This window comes from Pteronotus mesoamericanus, unplaced genomic scaffold (genome assembly GCF_021234165.1).
Source record: "Pteronotus mesoamericanus isolate MK-2021 breed Mesoamerican mustached bat unplaced genomic scaffold, CSHL_Meso_final contig_73, whole genome shotgun sequence".
Classification (NCBI taxonomy): Eukaryota; Metazoa; Chordata; class Mammalia; order Chiroptera; family Mormoopidae; genus Pteronotus; species Pteronotus mesoamericanus.
This window is the reverse complement of record NW_026555245.1, coordinates 34,767,471-34,780,776: the sequence shown is the minus strand read 5'-3', so window position 1 is coordinate 34,780,776 and position 13,306 is coordinate 34,767,471. Positions and strand designations below refer to the sequence as shown.

The following is a 13,306-nucleotide window of genomic DNA, read 5'->3' as shown; positions in this document are numbered from 1 at the left end:
CTTTGCTAATGTCAAATCTTTTTTAAAGTTAGACTATACAATGTGGGTTAGATTTGCGGTGGTGGTGGAGGGGTGAAGGGGTAGAGGGAGAGTCAGGGTGGGGTGTTTCATACACGTTCTAAAAGAAATTTACCGACTAGGCCCGCAAAGAGCTAAGGGGCAGGTTATAAAGCTAGGAGAGATGACCTCACCAACTTTTCCTTCTATTTTTTCCTTGCAGCTTTTTTTAAAATTGAATTTATTGAGGTGACATTTGGTTCACAAAACCTTACAGGTTTCAAGTGTACAACTCAACAAAATAGCATCTGCACACTGCATGATGGACCATCGCCACAAGCAAAGTCTCTTTCTGTCCAATTTACCCCCTTTGCCCACCTACACCTACCTTTCAACATTTACTACCAAGCTGAGAAAGTTCCAGAGACTGCTACATTCTCTAAATACCTATTCCACAGAAGTCTGCTTCTCACCATCATTCTCTAACTGTCCCCCCACCCCCATCTCACACGAGCAATTTCTCCCTTGTGGCTCTCTCTATCTGTTCTGAAGGATGTTGGGCTTGTAGGTAGGCAAAATGAAAAGAAATGTTTAGAATTATTTTCTACATCAAAATTGAGCAGCTCTGTTCTCAAGCTGCCTCTAGATTCTGATAAACCTCATTTTTAAGAAGAGACTTCCAAAGACAAGTAGAAATTTGAATACTGGAAACTGAAGATCCAAAATGTCTCAGCCAAGATGCACAAGCAACTGACAGAGACATTCCTGCTTTTAGATCTCCAAGATAAAGATGGTTCTCTACCTCGGACTATTGCCTGAGCAGCATTGGGAGGAGAATGCTACTTGCATCTCCTACTTTTTAATTAAATTTAGTTTAACTTCTTAAAGTTTTTTTTTTAAAAAAACATAATGTATAGCCTCTGTAATCACTATAAACCACACAGCTCTGCTATTTGAAAGAAACCAAATAAAGAAAATTTTTCGGGCTCTCTGCTCCTCCTGTTCAACACACAGCCGCGTCTTCCTGCGCGGTGCCAGCCGCAACCCTGAGACACGATGCTGAAGGTCGGAGTGAACGGATTTGGCCGTATTGGGCGCCTGGTCACCAGGGCTTCTTTTTACTCTGGCAAAGTGGACGTTGTCACCGTCAATGATCCTTTCACCTCAACTACATGGTCTACGTGTTCCAGTACGATTCCACTCAAAGTTCAAAGACTGTCAAGGCTGAGAACAGGAAACTTGTCATCAATAGAAAGTCCATCTCCACTTTCCAGGAGCGAGATCCCACCATCAAATGGGGTGATGCTGGTGCTGAGTATGTGGTAGAGTCCACTGGTGTCTTCACTACCATGGAAAAGGCTCGGTTCACTTGAAGGGTGGAGTGAAGAGGGTCCTCATCTCTGCCCCTTCTGCAGATGCCCCCATGTTTGTGATGGGTGTGAACCATGACAAGTGTGACAACTCCATGAAGATTGTCAGCAATGCCTCCTGCACCAACTGCTTGGCCCCCCGGCCAAAGGCCTCCATGACAACTTTGGCATTGTGGAGGGACTCATGACCACAGTCCACGCCATCACTGCCACCCAGAAGACCGTGGATGGCCCCTCTGGGAAGCTGTGGTGTGATGACCGAGGGGCTGCCCAGAACACCCTCCCTGCTTCTACTGGTGCTGCCAAGGCTGCGGGCAAGGTCATCCCTGAGCTGAATGGGAAGCTCACTGGCATGGCCGTCCATGTCCCTGCCCCCCATGTGTCGACTATGGATCTGACCTGCCACCTGGAGAAAGCTGCCAAATGCGATGACATCAAGAAGGTAGTGAGGCAGGCATCAGAGGGCCCCCTCAAGGGCATCCTGGGCTATACCAAGGACCAGGCTGTCTCCTGTGACTTTAACAGTGACACCCACTCCTCCACCTTCGATGCTGAGGCTGGCATTGCCCTCAATGTCCACTTTGTCAAGCTCATGTCCTGGTATCACAATGAATTTGGCTACAGCAACAGGGTGGTAGACCTTATGGTCCATGTGGCCTCCAAGGAGTAAGAGCCCTCTGGACCACCAGCCCTAGTGACAGGAGAGGGACCCTCAGCTGCTAGGGAGTCCTTGCCCCAAATCTATCCCTCAAAACACTGAGAATCTCCTGCCCTCCAGTTTCCATCCTAGACCCCCTGAAGAGGGGAGGGGCTTAGGGAGCCCTGCCTTGTCATGCACTACCAATAAAGTTCACTGTACCCAGCCCCCCCCCAAAAAATTCACATATAATTAGTACTTCTACTGCTGACAATAAAGAAACTTTAGCACTTACATAACATATTACATTACAGAGACATTTGAAAGGATGCTCAGCATCGCTAGCCATCAGAAAAATGCAGATCAAAACCACCATGAGGTACCACCTCACACTGGTCAGAATGGCCATCATAAACAGATCCACAAACAACAGGTGCTGGCGAGGCTGTGGAGAAAAGGGAACCCTACTACACTGTTGGTGGGAATGCAGACTGGTGCAGCCATTGTGGAAAGCAGTGTGGAATTTCCTCCAAAAGCTGAAAATGGAACTGCCTTTTGATCCAGTCATTCCCCTGCTGGGACTATACCCTAAGAATACCAAAATGCCAATACAAAAGAACCTATGCACCCCAATGTTCATAGCAGCACAATTTACAATAGCCAAGTGTTGGAAGCAACCTCAATCTCCATCAGTAGATGATTGGATCAAAAAATGATGGTACATTCATACAATGGAATACTATACAGCAGAAAGAAAAAAGGTACTACACTTTGCAACATCATGGATGGAACTAGAGAGCATTATGCTAAGTGAAATAAGCCAGGGTGCAAAAGACAAATATCATAGGATCTCACCCATAAGCGGAACCTAACCAATAAAACAAAGATGCAAGGAAAATAAGACCAGCAACACTGAAAGGAAAAGAAACCAACAGAGACAAGAGAGAAGGATGGAGGGGTGGGCGGGGGAAAAGGAATAGAAGGGGAAAGTCAAGGAACAAATAGCAAGGATATTACATAGTCAAATTGATTTGAAAATTAAATTGGTTAGCTTCGGGGTCTATTCTGTCACCATCTCCCTGGGGCTAACAATTTAGAAAACATGAACATTCTCAGATAAGAAAATTTTTGGAAAAGAAATTTTCTCCAGGATACTTCAATTGTTAAAATTCCTATATTTCCATAGTATAAAACTTAAGGTCTTTTTCTGTATCTTGGCCATATTTCCAAAGACCTCTGAAAACTAATGGTCACCAGATGTGTGTGATTATATTATTCATTGAAGCACTGCTTATAATTGCAAATAATTGAAAACAATAGGAAAATGATAAATTATGGCACATTCATACAATGGAATATAATGTAGATAGAAATATTAGAAAGCACTTTATGTATGTGAAGAAAGGATCTCCAAGATATATTTTTTAATGAAAAATGCAAAATAAAGAATAATGTGATTAGAGGACTACTAATTCTGTGGGGGGTTTTATTAAAGAAAAATATTTACACATAGACCTGGCCAACATGGCTCAGTTGGTTGGATGTTACCCCACAAAGCAAAAGGCGGCCAGTTTGATTCCCGGTCGGGGCACATGCCTGGATTGCAGGCCCAGTCCCCAGCTGGGGGCATGCAAGGGGGAACCAATTGATGTTTCTCTCTCTTTCTCCTACCTTTTCCTCTCTCTAAAAATAAATAAAATCTTTAAAAAAATAATAAAAGTATATACGCATAAGTTTTCAGTTGCATGTACATTTTACACCTTTAAAAGGATAAGACCTGGTAAGAGTTTTGCCTCTCAGGAAAAAAACTGAGATACAGGAGTAAAACAGAGACTTTGCCTCATACACCCTTTTGAATTTTTTACCATGTATTGTCTATTCAAAAACTACATTTTTAAATTTTAAAGAATCTAAGGATACTGAAAAAATATAATACATATAAATGGTATGCTGATTCACTATCAGTAGAGTTTATGCTTTTCAGTTTACAATAGTGATGTTTACAATAGTGATAATGAACTTATACTGATGAAATATATGTGTGAAATATATCTCATACCAGCATAATTTTCTTTCATGATCTTCTATAATTAAAGGTATAATCTAACCTGCCCTAATTATCCTTCACATAGAGAGAAATATTACCATAGCCCCCTTAGCTGCTGATCCTTTTGCTTTTAAATATAAATAGTACAACAATACAATGTACGTAAGTGGATTTTCTATTTGTGAATTTTAAGGCATTTGAAAACATTTAGGGGGGAACAAATACCATTACCTGCATTTGAAAAAAAGGGTAAGACAAAATCTAAGTGGCTTGTTTAAGGTCAACCAATGAGAGACACATTAAAACTTAACTTTTTAAAAGCCTCCTCAAACCCACTTTTTTAAGTGGGTAGACAACAGTACACTTCGAAAAGCATTTGCGTGTGTGTGCACACACATGTCAGCACACACACAGAGAACAGAAAATAAATGAGTTTTTAGCCATTTTCAAATCCTTACTTTCACGGAAATATCTGGTCATCTTCTGTCAAAAAGTGTGATAGATATGAAAATACAGGTTTAAAAGGATATTGTGAAAGAGCAAGCTGCCTAGCTGAGAAGAGGGAATTGTCTAGGCAAGAGAGGCGACATCTGAGTTGAGCTTGGGAGGATGAAGAGGAAGTCAGAAAGAGAAGGAGAAAGAACGTTCCATGCAGAGGCTGAGCATATGCAAAGGTGCAGAAATAGGGGATGGTTGTGTATAGCTAGAGGGGAGGGTTCATGGCAGGAAACGCAGGTTAAACAGAAGGCTGTTGGTAGTTTGGGAAGCACACGTACCACACCTAAAAGGTTTGGACTTACAACTATAGACAGCAGAACATAAAGAAAAACCAAAGTTCCAAAAGGATACAAAGAGATGTTTAAGGGAACAAAATATTGTAAAAAAAAGATATTTTAAAGGCCAGAGGTTATTTAACCTAATACACTTCAAGCCCAGGAAGGCATCTTCCACAGACTGATGGAAAAACTGTTTTCCCCAAGAAGGAGACTGTGATTCGCTTCCCCCAACCACACCCACAATGAAAGTGGAAAAAAAAGATTAAGTATTCAATTCCGATGATCCTACAATAAAAATGAGTAAAAAACACTGGTAAGATTTGGGAGAAGGGGGCAGAAGCTCAAATGACTTAAAGAAGGTTAAATTGAGAGGGTACAGATAAAGACCATTTCCTGAAGCAAAGAGTAACATCTCTTTTTCAGGGAGTATTTTACAAGAGAAGCTTACTCCCGTGGGATGATTCAAGTATGGTCCTGTTTAACCATCTCAGAATGGTATATGCCCATTTTATCCCTTGTGATTCTACTTACCTCAGTCTGTGCATGGAATAAATATGATCAGACCAAACAAATTTAAAAAGTTGTACATTATTTACTTATATAATAATCAGGGAAAGACATATCTAAATCACAAAATACTTTTTAAAGAGGTTAGTGCTGTTATTTTCTAATACATGTACTAATGCCATAATATTTTCAATGGTGTATAAAACTTTACCATTGTGGAAGTATTGCTTATATGGGACCTTCTTTCTTAAAGTAAGTCAGGAATTTGCACAACAATTGTGAATCCTAAACTACTTAGCTATTTTCTTCACAAAAAAGAACAATGACAAATTTAAGCAGAGCCCCAAAACTTGAGTAGAGCAAATGCCCGCAAATTACAAAACTACGGAGTTTAAATAAGCATGTTATCATAGCATATGAAATATCAACCACATGGCACTTTAGGAGAAAGAAAACAACTGGCAAGTAGGGTAAATGTTGACCCTTATTGAAAATTAGTAATTTTTTTTCTAAAAATTAAAATTGTTAACTGATCAAACAGGAAGAGTACCTGGTCGATGGAATCAGGTTGAGTATCCCATTGAGGACATAGCTGAACTCCGCATGATCCTGAGCAACAAGTGCCACCAGCCCCTCACAGCAGGCTGTTCGAACCACTACATTATCACTGCAACACTTCTCCCACAGCAAGTTCAAAGCAGGAGTCTGAAATCAAACCAGTGGTTAAAGGACACTTCTGATGAGCAGCAAACGCATACACACCTCCAGCCATGCATCTAAGTGTAATTCATTCACAGTAGGCTAGCTCTCCTATGCAAAGATGATATTGTTGTCACAGCATTTACAGAATAAACTAAATCAGTTTTCCTAGAGAGGTAACGGGTGTGTTCTGATATGGAAACTCTCTCTCATCTGGTATATTTGCTCAAATTAAGCCTGGCTGCCAACAGGTGTGAACAGAGTTCAAGCAACACAACAGAACTAATAGAACTAAGGCTTAGCTCCGGCACAGAGCTAAACCAGGTCCTTTAATCAGACACCGACACTACCAGCAGATCAGTTAGTCTAAGCTGAATTCCAAATCGTGCTTATGCTTCAAAGCCCTGAACAACAATACCATGTTCAGAAAATGTTTCTGCTGTACTACTAAAAACCTTTATTACCCACATACATCCCCCGCCCCCAACCACATACACAAAACGTCCCTGCCCAAATGGGCCAGAGAGGAGAGAAGCAGCACTGGCTACCTGCAAGCTGCTTGTCCCATGACTACCAAAAAAAGCCTAGAAAAACTGTTTTGCTCATGAAAGAGACTGACTTTTTCTACCCTCACACTATGAATCTGTTATCTTTCATAAAAAAACACTGGAAAGTTATGTAAGTAAATATAAATTCTTTATTTTAAAAAATCCTATAAAATCACAGGTTTTAACTTTCATAACTTTCATAACTTTCTCAGACACCCATGATCCCAGCACCCAAATAAAAGGTTCACTATTAATGATAAATCTATATTTAAATGTATTGTGGATTAAGTCCATTTAGATTTACACACAGTCTGGGGGTCATTCCTGGTTTGTAGCCTTTAAAAAAATACACACACATAATGAAACTATTTTTTCTTTCCTTTCTTCCCCTAATAGTTTATTGAGGAAATATATAACTTGGAGAAAAAAATTAAAATCCCCAGCTCCCAAAGAATAACTAAAAGAATGAAAACCAACATCATATTGTGTCCATTTTCTTACTCTAACTGGCTCTGGAAGCCTTTTCAATTGTAGGATCCTGCTATAACAGAACAATATCCTCAAAGTCACTGCAGGAAAGTAATATTTATATTCTATTTCTTTTATTCAGAAGGAAATTTATTCACCTGTATGGGTAATATCAAAGGGTTCTAAATGTCATTACTCCTTTTCTAAGCCAGAAAAACTAACTAACTAACTAAATAATAAATAAATAAATAAATAAATAAATAAATGTCCCTTCAGAGAACGCTGTGTTCTCATGGAAGTAAGCATTCATTTATTAATGCAAGAGGAAATACTTGGTTATAGGGACTGACATTGTCAATAAATCCTGGCAGTTTACGTAAAACCACCAGACCTTGTCAGGATTAAGATTAGGGTTCTCTGAAAAGTTCATTTAGGTGACTACGAAGAAACAGCAGATAAATGCCAGTTAGTGAAGTATACCCCTACACTTCCTTCAGCATGTCAGCAGAAACGGTAAAGAAATGTAACTCGGAGCAGCTAATCAAAAGGAATGCAAGAGAAAGGAAATAAATTTGTTTCTGCTGTGAAAAAACATCTCATTTCTATGTTCTCTTCAGAGTTTACCTTAGAACACCTACTTAAGTAGAATTTCCAATCAACATATCAAAATATACAACACTGGTCAACCAAAACTCAAGTGATTTGTATATTCAGTAAGCAGCATTGCTCAACACTTAGCATTCACCAGCCTTATGCATGGTACAGAATTTTTCCTCCAATTCCAACTGTCAATACACATATGGGGCCAACTACAGCATGAAAAATCTCCTACACCCAAAGACAGCCACTATGTTCACTTTCTCTATTAAACAAAAATACTCCCTTAGAGGCAGCCTTGTCGACATTCTCTAAAGCATGCCTACTCTCATTCCACCCATGTTATTTTTTATTAATCATCATAAAAATATTCCTTTTACCCCCTCCATATCTTATTCCTGGAGTCTGTTGTCACAAATTTAAAATTTTTTAATTATTTGGAAGAAAATCATAGCAAAAAAAAAAAAAAGGCAATAAAACTTCTCACAGTTTCAAATCATTTCTACAGTGACCTGAGCTGTGAAGAAAACAACAGACATGCATATACGATCCACGTGGTAGGAATATCTGAACCAAACTAAAGCACAAAGTTAAATACAGACCTGGTTTGTGGACTGATGGATCTTTTCTGAAAAACCATTTTCCTTCAGGACTGCAGCAATAAGATGGCCCACAGCCTTAAGAAAAAAACAAAATTAATGAGTGCATTTCCTCAGAAGTTTTCTTTAAATATTGGATTTGAAGGTAACTAATATCAATACTAGTTGATAATGAGTATGAGTATGCCAGTCAACCGATAACAAAATTCCAAGTCATTGAGTATGTGTTATGTAGAAGGCACTGAATTACCCGTATTTTGCCATGTATAACATGCACTTTCTTAAGTAAGGATGCACATTGTACATGGGTAAAATGATTACATACCATGGGTATAATAATCTTGTGCATAATATGCACAAAAACATGGGTGTACATTATACATGGCAAAATGCAGTAGTCAGTCCACATACATCATTTCTCTTCGTAACAACTCTCAAGGTATGCATTTTTACACTGATTTTTATCCCAATAAGCAAACTATAGTTCATGGATGTTAAGGAATTTGCTGGATTTTCAGTTCAAATTGTTGTCCCTTAATATAAGGTACCCCGAAATTGCTTAATACATGAAACCATGAGACAAAAACAAAAATAAAAAAACAAAACTCCACAGCTTTTAAAATCATCTTTGCATCTAAATGATCCATCATGCTTCATGAAGCTCTTAATGAAAATGAAGAAAATGCATACCCATCTTTGACTATGGACCATACAGATCTGAACCAATGGGTTTCCCCAACCACAACTGTTCTCCCTCCTCTAGGCTCTATGATTTAATTTCTTGATTATTTTCTTATAGGTTTTAGCCCTTTAACAAGCTTTCAGTCCAATATATCTCTAAAATTGTCCCATATCCTGCTTTGGTCCATAAGCCCAATTTGAAGCTAAAACTCTTACTGGAGTATTGATTGCATAAATATATAAATCTTACTACCTCCTACCACTTCAGTCTCATTCTCCCAGTGCTTCAGCCCTACCCAGATCTGTTGTCACAGAACCTAGGCCTGCAACAATGGCAGCCATTCTGTGTGTACATTGGAAATACTTGGCAACCGCAACAACTGTTGATGCTGCACTTGGGACAAATGTATGATACAGCTGAATACCTGTCAGTCTTGCAAAGTTTCCAGAAAAGCTCAAATAGAAGCACAACACTCAGTCCTTCATCTTTTTTTGTTTTTCATACATTAAAAATGATTAAAGACCTCAGTGCTTCATCGTTCCAGTTTTGCAATAAAATTCATTCATTTCTACCCTGGCTGGTGTGACTCAATGGACTGAGCACTGGCCTGGGAACCAAAGAGTTGCTGGTTTGATTCTGAGTGCAGGGTATATGCCTGGGTTGCAGGCCAGGCCCCAGCAGGGGGCGCGTGATATGCAACCACACATTGCTGTTTCTGCCCCTCTCTTTCTTCCTCTCTAAAAATAAATAAAATCTTTTTTAAAAATTCAATCATTTCCATGAATATTAAGTTCAGATCAATTAACTGCCTCTTACCTCCCAGTTAAAGGGATAGTAACAAGAATTGAGGACCAGTAAGTAGTTTTGGTGCCTGTTTACAAAATATACTATATTTCACTGAATGTAATTGGCCATCAATTAAAAGATATATCATTATTTTATGTACCAGTAAGAAAGAAAAAAAGGTTGCCAATTAATCCATGTTATACAGTGCTTCATAAAATTTAGAACTTTTATTTTATGTTAAGAAAGAGCTCTTTCAGACTCATTTAGGAAATCATGGCCAAATTCACAAATGTATAGGCAATACCAACTGTATAATGACTACTACCATCAATTACTAGATGCAACCCAATATCACAGATGTTAAAATCAGAGAATATAGCCTAAATTGATTTTAAAGTACAAAATTCAAGGCTATATCAGCCTACACTGTTACTTTAGTTTTCCAATAACAGAAGAGTTTAAATAGATGTCCTACAATACATATACACTTTTCACTTAATTTAATAGTAACATACATAGGCATTTCTTGATTATCTGTGCTAGTGAAGGGACTCCGGGCATAGAGAAATAAAAATTGTGGACAGTATCTCCAAGCCTTCATCTTCTTCTTCGTGGGACAGACTTGCGCTGCACAGGATAAGACTCCAACCATGTCAGGTAGAAGGGAATTCTGCATAAGGAGTGTTCTTCTCCTCATGGAAGTGTTCCTTATTCTCAGCTAAATCAACCCCCCAACAGGCATCTCTGAAGTTGACTTTTGAAAGAATCCAAGATGCTTTTACACTGTTACATCTTCAAACAGGCTTTTGGTGTTCCCTTAAGCTTTACTCTCATGAGAAAAGACAGTAAACTATTATGATACCTTGACTAACCTCAATGCTTCTAGTTAGCTGATGGTTAACCAGGAAGCCATCTTTGTTTTAACCCTACTAATTGAAAAACTCTCTAAAATAAACCATAATCTCCTGCCTGGGTTAGTATATAGCTGAAGTTTTTAAATCCAGGATATTTTATTTATTAAATGTCATTATTATAAAAATCTATTATTCTTGAAATCAAGATGCCGGAAGAATGAGTGGAAGTCACATTGACCTCCTCCCAGGACCAATCTGGAATTACAACTAAATTGTGGAGAAATCACCTGGAACAAACAACTGAACAATAGCAAGAGAGGAGCCTTATAACCTCAGACAGACAGAAGAATCAGCTTTAGCACAACCTAACTGGTAAGGAGTGAGGTAGAGACTCGAGAAGGTGGGTAGGGCGCCAACAGGTAGCAATACCAGAAGGATATTGAAACAGCCAGTTGGATACCCCTGAGAAGAACAGGGTCTAAACCATAAGCGGGGATGTGCAGCCTACAGCACCAGAGCCCAAAAAGTACACGGATAACAACAAGCTGTGAGAGCAGCAGGGTTGCTCTCTGCCAGAGACACGTGGCCGGAGACACCAACAGCCTTTTAAAGGGCCAATGCATAAATTTTTACTTGCAGCCACTTACCCTGGTCTCTGGGTAGGCAGGGGCAGAGTGGGCTGGAGGCACCTGAAGAGAGACTGGGGAAGGAGGCTTTGGAGGGAGAACTGAGAGAGTAGCCGGCAGGATCCTGGTGCTGACTCATCCCCCATGTGGCAGCAGCCATCTTCCTCAGGCAGATCACTCCCCTGAGAGGCAGTAGAGTGAGAGGACCCAATAACCCTGCCCCCAGGAGGGACTCTGCCCCACCCTGTGGTGCCTAAGCCTGACTGCTGAGTGCAGAGTGACTAGATTAACAACTGAAGGAGACAGCCACAGACACTAGATTCCTGGAAGTCTCGAACAGACTGCCTGAGGTCAGACAGTGTCAACATTTGACATCATCAGAGGAGGATCCAGAAAGAAAAAACTGCGGTCTTCTAGTATAGAAGTTCACACCACAGAGGAAGTCAACACAGATCAGATTAAGAAGCAGAGGCAAAAAAGAAGAGTCTCACACATAATGGGAAGACAAAGAAACATGCCCCAGTCAAAGGGAAAGGAGGAATCCCCAGAAAGAGAACTAAAGAAATAGAGGCAAATAAACTATCAGATACTGAGTTCAAAACAACAGTTCTAAGGAAGCTCAATGAGCTCTGTGAGCTCAGAGAGAATAACAAAAAACTGCAGGGAAACTAGGAGGAACTTACTGCAAACTATATCAGCATGAAAAAGGGCATAGAAACTATCAATAAGAGACAAGAGGAAATGAAGAATACAATTCCTGAATTGAAGAACACAGTAGAAGGAATCAAAAGCAGGCTAGATGAAGCACATGATCAAACCAGCGAGCTGGAGGATCAGGTAGAAAAAAGCTCCCACAAAGAGCAAGAAAATGAAAACAGACTCAAAGAGATATTGAGGGAAATGCAGGACAACCTGAAATGTAATAATATCCATATAACAGAGATACCAGAAGGAGAAGAGGAGCAAGAGATAGAGAACCTGTTTGAAAAAGTAATGATGGAAAACTTCCTTCATTGAAGAAGAGAAAAAGTCACACGAATCCAGGAAGCACAAAGGGGTCCCATTCAAGAGGAACCCCAATGAGGCCCACTCCAAAAAACATCGTCATTAAAATAGCAAATATCAAAGACAAACAGAGAATCCTAAAGACAGCAAGGGAGAAAAAGGTAGTAACATATAAGGGAGCCATGATACGGCTAGCAGCTGCCTTCTCAACAGAAATACTGGAAGCCAGAAGGGAGTGCCAAGAAATATTCCAAGTCATGAAAAGCAAAGGCCTGTAACCAACACTGCTCTACCCAGCAAGGCTCTCAATTTAAATGGAAGGCAAAATAAGGAGCTTCCCAGACAAAAGAAGGCTAAAAGAATACACCTCCACCAAACCAGCATTGCAACATATGCTAAAGGGACTGCTTTAAGAAGATGAAGAAAAAGAGTCTATGAATGCCCAGTTCCTTTCACATTCACCAATACTTGATATTACCAATATTTTTAATACTTATTAATCTTACTGTGACAATGACATGTTATTTTAATTGTTATATTAGCAATTGTTGAAATTAAACCTGTTTTTATATATTTATTGCCTATTTCTATTGTTTTTAAAAATCTTTAAGTGACTTTTTGGTATTCTTTATTCATTTTTTTGACTAAATGTTTGTAGAATTTTTTTCCCTAAAAAAAATCTATTAACCCTTTTTTATATGTGTTGGAAATACTTTCCTATTACTTGTCCTTTAACTTTTTTATATGTATATTATTACTATGTAGTCTTAAATGTTTAATACAGTCCTATTGTCAGTATTTTACTTCATAGCTTTTGGGTTTGAATATTTTACTTCAGGGTAAGAAAAATATTATTTTGTATTTTCTCCTAAAACTCTTTAGATTTTACATATTGATTTTTAACTCACCTGAATATTTTCTGTATAATGTGTGAAATAGGGCTCTATCTTGGTTTTATTTTACGTAATAGTGTGCATGCATTTTATTTGTTGAATAAGCCTTATTTTCCCCATTGATTTCAAATATCAATTTAATCATATATTATATTGTTATCCAGATGTATATATTTGTTTCTAGAATGCTCATTATATTTCATTGATCTACTTGA

At 38.9% G+C, this 13,306-nt stretch overlaps 1 protein-coding gene and 1 pseudogene across 1 annotated transcript in view; one reads left to right on the top strand and one right to left on the bottom strand.

Moving 5' to 3' along the window:
- Window positions 1–13,306, bottom strand: part of FOCAD (focadhesin) — a 321,816-nt gene that overhangs the window by 267,499 nt on the left and 41,011 nt on the right. Inside the window, exons 3-4 of the mRNA XM_054583210.1 lie at window positions 8,249–8,323; window positions 5,885–6,039 (exon numbers count right to left, since the gene is read on the bottom strand). Coding sequence (XP_054439185.1) covers window positions 5,885–6,039; window positions 8,249–8,323 — 230 coding nt within the window. The remainder of the gene's footprint in view (window positions 1–5,884; window positions 6,040–8,248; window positions 8,324–13,306) is intronic.
- On the top strand, window positions 1,054–2,037 carry LOC129078354 (glyceraldehyde-3-phosphate dehydrogenase-like; annotated as a pseudogene).